Below are 12,500 nucleotides of genomic sequence, written 5' to 3' on the forward strand. Positions count from 1 at the left end.
TTTTTCAAAATAATCAGATATAACTCTATAATAATGTGGGTCACAACCTACACACCTGAGATCCATTTTGAGCAGAGATTGGTATATTTGCTCTCCTTGCCCACTATACATACGTGTGGCGCAAATGATGGCATGTGATTGGTTTATAGCATTTCCTGTAATGCTATTGGCTCTCGTGACAAATGTCACGCGCATGTGGTATATAATAAAAGTTTCAAAAGGTTTCGTGCGCTGTTCATGCGGTAACGTTGTTGATTTTGAAAATCGCGCGCAATTCTTCAGTTCCCTCTTGCCCGTAATATGGACCAGACACATCGATTTGCGCAGAGTAAGAAATTTCATAATTACTGTAAATACTCGATTTTATGATGGTATTACTCGTGTATTGTCAGACATTTTAATGTAGAAAGAAAATCACCTTCATGTAAGTTTATGCGGAATTTTTCTAGTTACGAAATGAAAGTATTACAATAAATGAACCAAAATAAAACGGTATCATTGTTTTGTTTACATAAAGTAGGAAAGGATATCGGATGGCGATTTTTAAAATATTGAGATAGTTTTTCATTCGGGGCTCTGTGACACTTGCGTGTCCAATAACTTCGTTATTTCTGATTTGCGACGGAAGTTCATAGAAGATAAGTTTCTTAGATTTATTTGCTCTATCACATGCATATATTTTTTTCCGGTTTAAAGACGGCTAGTCAGAACTTTACCTATACCAGAGAAGAGTAACTTAGAGGGTTATTGATTCAGAACTACACAAGCGATGCTGTAGTATTACTACTGGGTTCTGGGTATAATTTTCATGAGAGTTGGATCGATATCTCGACACGAGACCAAAACAAAGTGCATGACTTGGATAATGGACGGAGTTAAGCGATACTGCAATTGACAGTTTTCACCTTGTTAATTATATCACGTGGCGGAAATTATATATTAATTGTCTGTTCGGAAATGTAGTTTACAGTGGACTTCATATTTTGATGGTGATTTTTTCACATTAACGATTCATGATAATTATGAAGAATGTCAGTGTTGCCTTAGCTTAAAAAAAAATGTCATGCTACTCTTAAGCATTGGATTGCAGATTGCTATCAATTTGAAGCAACAATTATATGAAAAATGAAGAGCCAGCCCCACTGTAACTTCATGACAGTAATTCTTAATGAAAGCGCTCGAGGTGTAGTTGTTAAATGATTTCCTCTGTAAAAATCTCAAAGTAATTCTTAAAATGGTGTTCAAGAAATTGTTTCATATTTGCTATTATTTACCGGTTTAAACGTTTGGAAAGCACAGGAATGATGTTCGATTATGAACCAGTACACAAAACATCTAAACAAACTGTCCTACATTCGAGCAATCGAAAAGCAGCTTCAGACCACGACCCAGGTGTTAGTGCAGGTCACAGGTGTTAATTTTGTGGTATTTGAGCGAGGCAGGTTTAAATCGAAAATAAGATCCAGTGCCTAAACTGATAGTGGAGTGAATCTCATGTTTAATTGCATTTGTAAATTGTATCACGTTTATTAGTTTAGGTTAGACTGAGATTTGTGGGCGTACATTTATTTTTAATATCGGCGTTGGCAAGGATATTTTTGTCGATTATGAACTAGAAGATAACGCTTGATAAGAATTGATAAAAACGTTATCTGTCATTAAAGTTGTGAAAGTGTAGAGGTTATTCAAACATTTGGTACTAAGAACTTTAATTGTATTTATTTTTTAGTTGAAGCAAGGTTATTTTTATTGTTACGATCATCGTTATTAACCTTTTGTATATCATTACTGACTTCTGTAAAGTCTTTATGATCATAACATACATACTTCTGATAAATGATCAGTTTGTCATTGATAGTAAAGATAATAATGGTTATAGTGACAGATAATGATAGGACTAATGATGATAGTAACGACAATAAAACTATGCCAGTAAAGTAGGATACAAAAGTCACTTTGTTAGAGCGTTATTGAAATGACCCATTTCGCCAGTTTTCTAAAGCCTTAGATCGTAGGCTTAAGTCAGTCACCCCCCCCCCCCCCCCGCCCTCGAGCTCTCCCAGAGGGGGCGTGGCAACCCCACCTTGAGACGTGTGTCTTTATCCCCGTCACGTCCCTCGTAAGTGCAGGACGATGAGTCACGCCGTAGGTCGAGTCGTGACTGGAGGACTCACGACTCTGTTATCACCATCAGGAGTATGGGGTGCGGGCGGGCGGGGGTGGGGGTGGTGGGCCGGTTATTTGAGCCGGGGGGGGGGGGGGGGTTCTGCTTTATGAGAAACATGGACCGGTTTGTGTGTATGCATACGCGTACGCAGAAACACGAGTACGCATTGGTATATATGTATCCATGCTTTATATATATCATATGTTTGTATTCTTGTTTGTACTTATAATTCTGTATGCATATGTATAAGCATTCCTATATGCATATCTTGACATGTTTCTCTCTTTCTCTCTTTCTCTCTTTCTCTCTCTCTCTTTCCTCTCTCTCTCTCTTTCCTCTCTCTCTCTCTTTCTCTCTCTCTCTTTCTCTCATCTCTCTCTCTCTCTCATCTCTTTCTCTCTCTCTCTCTTTCTCCTCTCTCTCTCTCTCACCTCTTTCTCTCTTTCTTTTCATCTTTTTCTCTCTTTTTCTCTTTTTTCTCTCTCTCTCTCTCTCTCTCTCTTTTCTCTCTTCTTTTCTCTCTCCTCTCCTTCCTCTTTCTCTCTCTCTCTTTCTTTCTTTTCTCTCTCTCTCTCTCTTTCTCTCTCTCTCTTTTTCTCTCTTTCTCTCTCTCCTTTCTCTCTTTTTCCCCTTTCTCTCTCTTTTCTTTCCTCTCTCTCTTTCCTCTTTTTTTTCTCTCTTTCTCCCCTTTCCTTTTTCCTTTTCTCTTTTTCCTCTCTTTCTTCTTTCTCTTTCTCCTTTCTCTCTCTCTCTTTCCCTCTTTTCCCCTTTCCCCCTCTCTCCCCCCTTTCTTTCTCTCTCTCTCTCTCTTTCCCTCCCCTCTCTCCCCCCATCTCTTTTTCTCCTCTCCCCTCCCCTTTTTTCTCTTTTCTCTTTTTCCTCTTTTTCTCCTCTCTCTTTCTCTCTTCTCTCCCTCCCCTCTTTCCTCTCCCCCCTTTTTCCCCTCTCTCTTTCTCTTTTTCTCCTCTTCCCTCCCTCTTTCCCCCCTCTCCTCTCTCTCTTTCTCTCTCTCTCTCTCTCTTTTCCTCTCTCCCCTCTTTTTTCCTCCTCCCCTCCTCTCTCTTTCTTTCTCTCTCTCCCTCTCTCTTTCCCCTCTCTCCTCTCTCTCCTTTTTCCCTCTCTCTCCCCTTTCTCTTTCCCTTTCTCTCACTCTTTCTCTCTCTCTCTCCTCTTTTCCCTCTCTCTCCCCCTTTCCTCTCTCTCCTCTCTTTCTCTCTCTCTTTTTTTTCTTTCTCTCTCTCTTTTTCCCCCCTCCCTCTCTTTCCTCTCCCCCTCTCTCTTTCTCTCTCTTTTTTTTCTCTTTCTCTCTTTCTCTCTTTCCTCTCTCTCTCTTTTCCTCTTTCTCTCTCTCTTTTTCCCTCCTCTCTCTCTTTCTCTCTTTCTCTCTCCTCTTCCTTTCCTCCTCTCTCTCTTCTCTTTTCTCTCTCTCTCTCTTTTTTCCTTCCTCTCTCTCTCTATCTTTCTCTCTCTCTCCTCTTTCTCTCTCTCCTCTCTTTTCTCTTTCTCTCTTTCCCCTCTCTCTTTCTCTCTCCTTTTTTCCCCTCTCTCTTCCCCCCTTCTCTTCTCTCTCTCATCTCTTTCTCTCTCTCTTTTTCTCCTCTCTCCTCTCTCCTCTCTCTCCTTTCTCTCTCTCCTCTCTCTCTCTCTTTTTTCCCTCTCTCTCTCTTTCCCCCTTTCTTTCCTCTTTTCTCCCCTTTCCCCTCTCTTTTCTCTTTCTCTCCCTCTCTCTTTCTCTCTTTTTTCTTCTCTCCGTCTCTCTTTTCTTTCTTTTCTCCCTCTTTTTTTTCTTCTCTCTTTTTCCCTCCTCTTTCTCCTCTCTCTTTTTCTCTCTCTCTCCTTTCTCTCTCTCCTCTTTTCCTTTCTCCTTCTCTTTTTCTCTCCTTCTTTTCCCCTCTCTCTCTCTCTCCTCTCTCTCTCTCTCTCTCTTTCTCTCTTTCCCCCTCTCCCTTTCTCTCTCCCCTCTTTCTTTCCCCTTTTCCCCTCTCCTTTTCTCCCCCTTCCCCTCTTTCTCTCTCCCCCTCTTTTCCCTTTCTCCCCCTTTTTTTTCTCTTTCTCTCTCTCTCTCTTTCCCCTTTCTTTCTCTCTCTTTCTCTTTTTCTCTCTTTCCTTTTCTCCCTTCTCTTTCTCCTCTCCTCTCTTTCTCCTTTCTCTCTCTCTCTTTTTTTCTCTTCTCTTTTTTCCCCTCTCTCTCCCCTCTTTTTCCCCCTCCCCTCTCTTTCCTCTCTCTCTTTTCCTCTCTCTTCTCTCTCTCTTTTTTTCCCTCTCTCTCCTTTTCCCCTCCCTCCTCTCTCCCCTTTCCTCTTCTCATCTCTTTCTCTCTCTCCCCTCTTTCTCCCCTCTCTTTTTCCTCTCTCCTCTCTCTTCTTTTCCTCTCCCCTTTTTCCTCTCTCTCTTTTTCCTCTCTCCTCTCCTTTCCCCTCTCCTTTCCTCTCCCCTTTTTCCCTCTCACCCCTTTCTCCTCTCTCTTTCCCCTCCCTCTCTTTCTCACTCTCCTTTTCCCCTCTCTCCCCCTCTCTCTCTCTCTCCTTTCTCTCCCCCCCCTTCTCTCTTTCTTTTTCCCCTCTCTCTCTTTTCTCTTCCCCAAATCTTTCTCTCCTCTTCTCCCCCCCTCCCCATTTTTTTCCTCCCCTCTTCCTTTTTCCCCTCCTCCCCCTTTCCCTCCTTTTTTCCTCTTTTCTTTCCCCCCTCCCTCCCTTCCCTTTCCCCTCTCTCTTCTCACCTCTCTCTCCCCCCCCCCCCCTCCAAACCCTCTGTTTCTTCCCCTTTCTCCTTCTTCCTTTAAACCCCCCCCCCCTTAGGTGAGAGGGAGCAAGAGAAAAGATAGCAGAAGAGAAGAGAAGAAGAGTAGGAGTGACAGGAGAGGAAAGGATGCGCTTCCCAAACCCCTCTGCCGGAGACCAGTCATTACGTCATCGCGTATTAAGGATGTCCTGGAGGAAGAAGAGTTAAGAATGGTAAAAGAGAGGAAGATCCGGCCAATGGAAGATAGACAGACAGACAGGGAAGCAATATAGGCAGATAGACATTTGGAAGAGACAGCACATCCGGCTGTTCACAATGGAGTCTGCTGTTGCATGGGGGACGCTGCGCCGGATGTGTGGAATCGCTGGTTGACAGATAACAGAGAGGCAAGAGAGAGATAGACAAAAGTACGTTGTAAAGTTGTAGTTACTGGTGCGAGCGGGTAGTTGGGTTAACTTTGCAAGTACTGACGGCAAACCGGTTTTACGGCATGCTGCTTAAGGGGGTCCTTACATCGTATTACTGCTTAATGGCGAAGAGGTTAATGGTATATGTTGATGATGCGGGATCTTCCAAAGAATAAAAAGAGACCTTGCATCTATCTCTCGATGAGTAAGGGGGGGGTGGGCTCATTGGCACACCCATGGTTAGGCTGGTGGATGGGCGTCGTCTAGAGCCTTAGGGTTAACGAGGTTATGTTCAGGTACCCTTGCATAGTGCGAGAATGACGTCATCTCTCGCCTGAACCCAAGTGAACACCTGTGAACATGGTGGCGGCGGCGGGGAGGCGAGCACGGTTACATGTTTCTCTGTTGGTATTTTTCTTTTTTAAACCCCATTTTCTTTTATTCTTTGTTTTAAGGGAAAATGTTAATAATTATTTTTTCTGCTTGGCTAATGAATGTGTCTTGCGTATATAATAATGCGAGGAAGAGGATTGGCCTCGCCTCCGCTCCCTTGTTATGGCGTTAAGGGCCATGTTATTTAGTTTTTCACATTAACTGAAGAAACATTTTTTCCTGTTATTGGGACATTACATAAGAGCAGCTATGGGTCATTTATTTATTCGCGGCTGGATTTTATTGTCAGTTTGTGATCCTAGAACACTGTATAATTGATCTATACAAAACGATGCGTCAAAACGAATATTTCATAGCCGCTAATGTGAATCCTGGCACATTACAGTTCGACCCTTGTTGTTGTTTAAAGGTGCACTAGAGTCAAACAAGGTTAATTTCCCCGTTTGTTGGCATCAGATTCCTTTGGCTTTGGGTTAAAGCAGATAGAGCACCATCTATGGATTTTCCTTCCCCATCTCTAGTGCACTCTTTTTGGGTCGTCTTTCCTTACTCCGTTGTTTGCTCTCACGTATCTCCGAATTACCTCGTGTCATGTAATTTAGTTCAGTATTAAGTCTGTGCATTCCTTTTAATAAATTATGTAGGATGTAACTCTCATCCTCTCAGCTCCTTGTTTTCTTCTCAGATTCCTCAATATATATTTTCTCCAATAGGTTAACGCAAAGTACAGCGAAGAGCAGGCCGCCGAGTGCTTGGAATGGATCGGCGAAATCACGGCCGCCGACATCAGCAAGTCTGGAGACGCCGACAATTTCTACGAGACCTTGAAGAACGGACAGCTGTTGTGCCAGTGAGTATTTGGCGTCGGCACGTTCGCTTTAATAATACGATTGAGGGTAGAGGACGCTTGATTTGTGGTCGGACTTGTAGAATTCGGTTCAAAAGGCTGATTTTTTTTTTTTTACTGACCTTTCTTTGGATTGATATCAAGTAATGTATTTGTTTTAAGTTTTCTTCATCGTTATTCTTAGTGATAAAGGAGGAGTCTCACTCATTTACTTTGTTCTCAACAGGGTGATTAACGCCCTCAAGCCCGGTCAGATCAAGAAGATCCAGACCTCCGCCATGGCATTCAAGTGCATGGAAAACATCAACGCCTTCGTGGAGGGAGCAAAGGCCTGCGGCGTGCCCACTCAGGAGACCTTCCAGACAGTCGACCTCTGGGAACGACAGAACCTTAACTCTGTTGTTATCTGCTTGCAGTCTCTGGGCAGGAAGGTATGTAGAATTAGGTGTTGCCATTTGTAATTGTAGTCTGTATTTTGGTTGTCCGTTTCTCAGAGGGAGAGTGCATGGTGATGACACTTTTACACTTGTCCTGAGTACAATTCATTATTTGTAGAGATGTTTATTGGATAATAAATATCTTATAACCATTAAGGGCTTGGCATCAGGATATGCAGTATTGAATTCATTATTAAGAGTATTTGTATGAATGATAAGTCTATGTAGAAATTGTACTTGAGTGCAATGATTTTTTGTGTTTCAGGGATCTCAGTTTGGAAAGCCTTCCATTGGCCCAAAAGAGTCTGAGAAGAATGTCCGCCACTTCACCGAGGAGCAGCTCAGGGCTTCTGAGGGCATCGTCAACCTGCAGTATGGCTCCAACAAGGGTGCCACTCAGTCTGGCATGTCCTTTGGCAATACTCGCCACATGTAAAAGCAATCTTTGTAGACTTTCACTTTCACTTCATTTTTTAAAAAAAGTAGTTCAACATAATTCATCATGCTTCTAATATGTTCCAATAAATGATAGCGGGGAGGATTTCTTTTATATATAAAAATAAAAACTGAAAAAAATGCATTGGCAGTGGTATGATTAGAACAGGAATTTTTACAACTGCAGTCTTTGGCAAAGAAATGAGTGTAAAAAAGAATGAAATCAGATATGTATTACTTGTCCAATAGGTTGCTACAATTTATATTTCATTGCATAGGAACTGGTAATAATGAAGCTAAGTCTCAAGGCCAGAGAAAATGCTTAAAGAAGCAGATGAGTAGCACCATTGGCTCATTTCTAAATTGACACATTGTCAATACACATCACGTTTGTTTTACTGAAAACTAAAGGCGTAGATACAATATCAAAGAAAAATTATCCATCCAGGCTTTTTTCATATTTTACTAATTTGTAAGCTTATTATAGTACAATTTATACAGATATAAGTGTTATACATTATGCAGTATAAAATGTATTTAAATGTTATTCTATGAAAAAGAAATTCATATATATGAAAAGTATTCCTTATTTATCGTAGTTGCAGCTCATACGTAGCAATATAGTGAAATGAATATTGTTTCATTTTTCTTTTTTATTGGTCATGTTCTCTTTATTTTACTTTACCATTGTATGTGTGGTATGAAGTTTTATTTTCTTTTCCTAATAGAGAAATTATAGTCTTGTTTGAGCTGTCACATTCCAGTTTGAGAGAAATTTTGTATGGAAATGAAATAAAAAGTTCAAAACTGTTCAGGGATTTATTATCCTTTTAGGACCCATGGATGAGTGATTTTACTATACAGTATATCCTCCTTTATCAGGACCCACAGGGGAGTCAGTACCATACGCTAGAACCGGGAAAAAGGTGTCATTTGAACCTGTAACCTGATCAATAATGATTGCACATTATTAATTGATGGAAGTAAATGCTAATGAAAATGGTTGTATCTTGTATGCAAAATTCTTAATAGATTTGTAGAAGTAAATGTATATAAAATAACTTTAATTTTGTCAAGCAATCAAATTTACTATATACCACCATGAAGATTTCTATTAACTAAGATTTCTTACCCTAATGGTGAATAGTTGACAATTTTTTTTATTTAGAAAGCAAGTGGACTTTAAATGGTTTATTCCCTTCATTTTTCTCTGCATTTGAAATATTAAAAATTCCTTGTGCTCCTAACTTGCATTTTAGTTATCCAGATATTACATAATTGATTCAGTTACAATGTAAAAATGTTAATGATGTTCATGGTACTTTTAAATTTAGAATGATGCAACAATATTTGATTTACAAGCACTATTACAAAAACACTGTTCTGTAGTACTTAAATTCAAGTCATGTTTTGGTTCTTATCCTTTATCCAGGGAAATGAATGCATACTACATTAGATTGTCACTGTGCTCATGATCCATGATTTTCACTGAATATTAGTTGCAAAACATCCTTAAAGATTCAGTTGTTAATAACCTTGCAGGGTATACTGACAAGTTATTAGTCCAAAAAATATATTCTACAGGTAGAAACCCTCACTATAAAGCCCAGTCAGATTATAACCCCTTGGAAATTCTCTCAAAACTTACTGCAGACTTTTCAGAACCTTGTTCTTTGATGTATGCACCATAGTGCAATAAAATCCTTTGTATTGGACGAAGTTCCAAATTTTGGCGAGTACAGTTGCAGTCTCAGTAGTTTCTTTCCTAGCAAAACCATTTTCAAAATGGTTAAATTATTTTTATACTATTTGTCACTACTAATTTTCTATTTTCTTGTTTTATCAAAGTACTCTGTTCATATTTGTTCTTCCAGTCATCATTTCAATTTGACTTTGCTTTGAACTTATGATTATACTGGTCAAAAGCAAGCAATGCAGAGGACAAGAGAATCTAAAGTACTGCCACAGCAGGAACTCATCCCTGTATCACATGTAAGAAACTAAGAATTTCTTCTACTCCAATCACTATATTGGCATGAAACTACAATCTTACAGGCCTCTACTGAGGATTATTTCAAACACAGGCTGGCAAATCAGATGCTTCACGTTTCTGATTAACAGAATGCTAGAAAGTTGCTTTCTCCAGAATCTGTGACTCAATTCTTACAAAACAGCATATTACTTCCATTTTATGCTGAAAGACATTTTAAAACTTTTTGTAACTTTTAATATTTTCATTGCTTCATTACCAGCAATTACCATGAGATCTGGAGGAAAAAAAGAATGTTTTACAGTACTTCTTTATTTCTTTCCACTTTTAAGAAATATTTTAATTCACAGACTCACAATTTCTTATAGTGCTATATAATATAGCAGCTGCTTCTGAATTAGACTTCTGTTTGTATGTATATGCATTAGTAAAAATGTATATAAGGAATATATAATATCCACAGAAAATGGTCTGAAAAACTCATAAACTTATATCTATAAAAAAATACTTTATAAAAGTAGCAAATAAAAAAAGCTTATGGCACTTGGCATGTAACTAACAGTCACCTGCTGTATATATAAAAAGTATAAAACAAAATGCTAATAACCAATATGCTCAAACTATTTACAAAATTAAATAAACCTTATTTATGTGCACTGTAGAAGTAAACTTTTATAAATTTAAATTTTTCTCTATGTTAATCCTATACACATTATAAAAAAAAACATAGTCAAGCAGTAAGACTATACAGGAAAATGCACTTGTTTTATTAACAAAGAATTAAAAAACAAAATTTAAAGTTCTATACCAAACACTTATAAAGAAAAAATACAAAGACATTACATCAAAGACTTTTCTAGGAATAAAAACAAAGGAACTATCTGTTTTCCCCAGTGAATAAAGAAGAAAAATTCCTGGAGAATATATGGCACAGATATGGCAATCAAAGTGCGATGTAAAAAACAATGAAAACATTTTGTTTTTTGCTTTCACTTGCTTTTACATAAATCTTAGTCTTACAATATATTATCAAACTCTTTGTTAAAGCCTTTACCTACAAATAAGATTGTCAATTAGAATACACATTAAAATTGGTAATTTCTAGTGTTACCAAGTACATATTCACACATACTGATACAAAAACATGGCAATTATGGTAACAAGTCATGAAATCTGTGTGTTTACTTGCCCATAAAAAATAATAGATTCTGAGTATTTCACAAAAAATACTGCACTTTAATAAATATTTGGGTTTTTTCCCTGTTTGTCAAAGCTTTGATACAAGTTATAATCCAAGAACCAGTGTTAATAGAAGAAAACCATGTTGCACTCAAAATGCTATAAATCAGCAATATTGAGTGATCGGCTCATAAAACCTTTCACAAGTCACTATATCAAAAACCCAATGCTTTTATCATTCTGATAAGGCTATTACACATGCAACCCCATTAGTCGTCCCACAGGCAGAGCTGACGTTGTGGTACAAAGTAGCTGAAATTACGGCACTTCCGACAGGTTCTGATGCCACAACGGTAGGACACAGCTTTACCCGAGTTGTCTCTTCCTTTGCAGTATTTCAGGCCACAGGGATACCAAGCAATGCACACCTAAATCAAAAGAAAAGGTTTTAGGTAATTTTCACCCAGCACCACAACTTATCCACTTGTCTAAGTTAAAAAAGAAGAAAACATGAGAATGCCACAAAAATAAATTTATCTGATTTATTTTTAGTTTATCTGATATATTTACACTATATACTTTTGGGAATGACCCCCTCTACTGCGAGTAAAGATTTTTGTTCATGCTACTAATCACCCTAAACCCTTCAGGAACAATTGGTGTCATTCCAACAAGGAGAAACCACACAAAATTCACATATTGATGACTGAAGATACACTCTTCTATTTTCTGGTCAGTAAAAAAAAATTTTTGCCCAAAAAGTAAGCTAAACAGTTTAAGTCATTAGGGGAATACCCATAACTTGGACCTCAGCCTTTACCTCAACTAATTTTGCATGTTTTTTCTTCTCCCCATTTCCTTTTCCCTCTTCATCCCCTTCTTTTGTCCACTTATCCTAATCATGAACTCACTTCTAACTTTTTTTGCCACAATACTTTACCATAGTGTTATATGACCTTTGATGTCTAGCACATTTATTTGTTTTAACTATTAACCATTATTCAACGACCTACTCCTAGTAAATCTGATCCATAGTGATCATCCTAATAATAATTTTCACTTGCCTAATGAATGCTTCAATGATTCTTTTCATAGTTTTAAGGGTATTGTTTCCTAAATAACAGCATAAAACTGAGATGTCAACCAATACAAAATAAATGCATTTTTAAGTTGTTCTGGCCTTCAAGTTTTCCATGAGGCTTGCTAAATCCATCCTATATTTTTTCAGGATTTAATCCAACAGACCTACTACTTTTTCCATGGTAATTTTATCCAAGTCAAGCCATATTTTGAAAAACTTTTGAATGTTGCAATACTGTATCAGGTAAGTACAATTAGCTTCTCTCCTTTTGAAGAAGTAATGATGAAGGTGAAAAGAATAGAAGGACAGAGAAGGGGGGAAAGAGGGAGAGGGAGAGGGAGAGGGAGAGGGAGAGGGAGAAGTAGAGGGGGGGAGGGGGGAGGGGGGGAGAGGGGGGAGAGGGAGAAGTAGAGGGGGGAGGGGGGAGGGGGGAGGGGGGGGAGGGGGGGAGAGGGAGAAGTAGAGGGGGGAGGGGGGAGGGGGGGAGGGGGAGGGGGAGGGGGAGGGAGGGAGGGAGAGGGAGAGGGAGAGGGAGAGGGAGAGGGAGAGGGAGAGGAGAGATGAGAGAGGGGAGGGAGGAGAGAGTAGATGGAGAGGAGAGAGGGAGGGAGGAGAGGAGGGAGGAGAGAGAGAGAGAGAGAGAGAGAAGGAGAGACAAAGAGAGAGAAGGAGAGACAAAGAGAGAGAAGGAGAGACAAAGAGAGAGAAGGAGAGACAAAGAGAGAGAAGGAGAGACAAAGAGAGAGAGGGAGAGACAAAGAGAGAGAAGGAGAGACAAAGAGAGAGAAGGAGAGACAAAGAGAGAGAAGGAGAGACAAAGAG

The 12,500-nt window shown here is 39.2% G+C and overlaps 2 protein-coding genes across 2 annotated transcripts in view; one reads left to right on the forward strand and one right to left on the reverse strand.

The window, feature by feature from the left end:
• LOC125041676 (myophilin-like) overlaps positions 1–8,238 on the forward strand; it is a 10,952-nt gene extending 2,714 nt beyond the window's left edge. Inside the window, exons 2-4 of the mRNA XM_047636843.1 lie at positions 6,423–6,559; positions 6,783–6,987; positions 7,259–8,238. Coding sequence (XP_047492799.1) covers positions 6,423–6,559; positions 6,783–6,987; positions 7,259–7,429 — 513 coding nt within the window. The 3' untranslated portion in view covers positions 7,430–8,238. The remainder of the gene's footprint in view (positions 1–6,422; positions 6,560–6,782; positions 6,988–7,258) is intronic.
• LOC125041675 (out at first protein-like) overlaps positions 7,470–12,500 on the reverse strand; it is a 16,624-nt gene continuing 11,593 nt past the window's right edge. Inside the window, exon 6 of the mRNA XM_047636841.1 lies at positions 7,470–11,025. Within this exon, the coding sequence (XP_047492797.1) occupies positions 10,867–11,025 (159 nt within the window). The 3' untranslated portion in view covers positions 7,470–10,866. The remainder of the gene's footprint in view (positions 11,026–12,500) is intronic.

This window comes from Penaeus chinensis, chromosome 31 (genome assembly GCF_019202785.1).
Source record: "Penaeus chinensis breed Huanghai No. 1 chromosome 31, ASM1920278v2, whole genome shotgun sequence".
Lineage (NCBI taxonomy): Eukaryota > Metazoa > Arthropoda > Malacostraca > Decapoda > Penaeidae > Penaeus > Penaeus chinensis.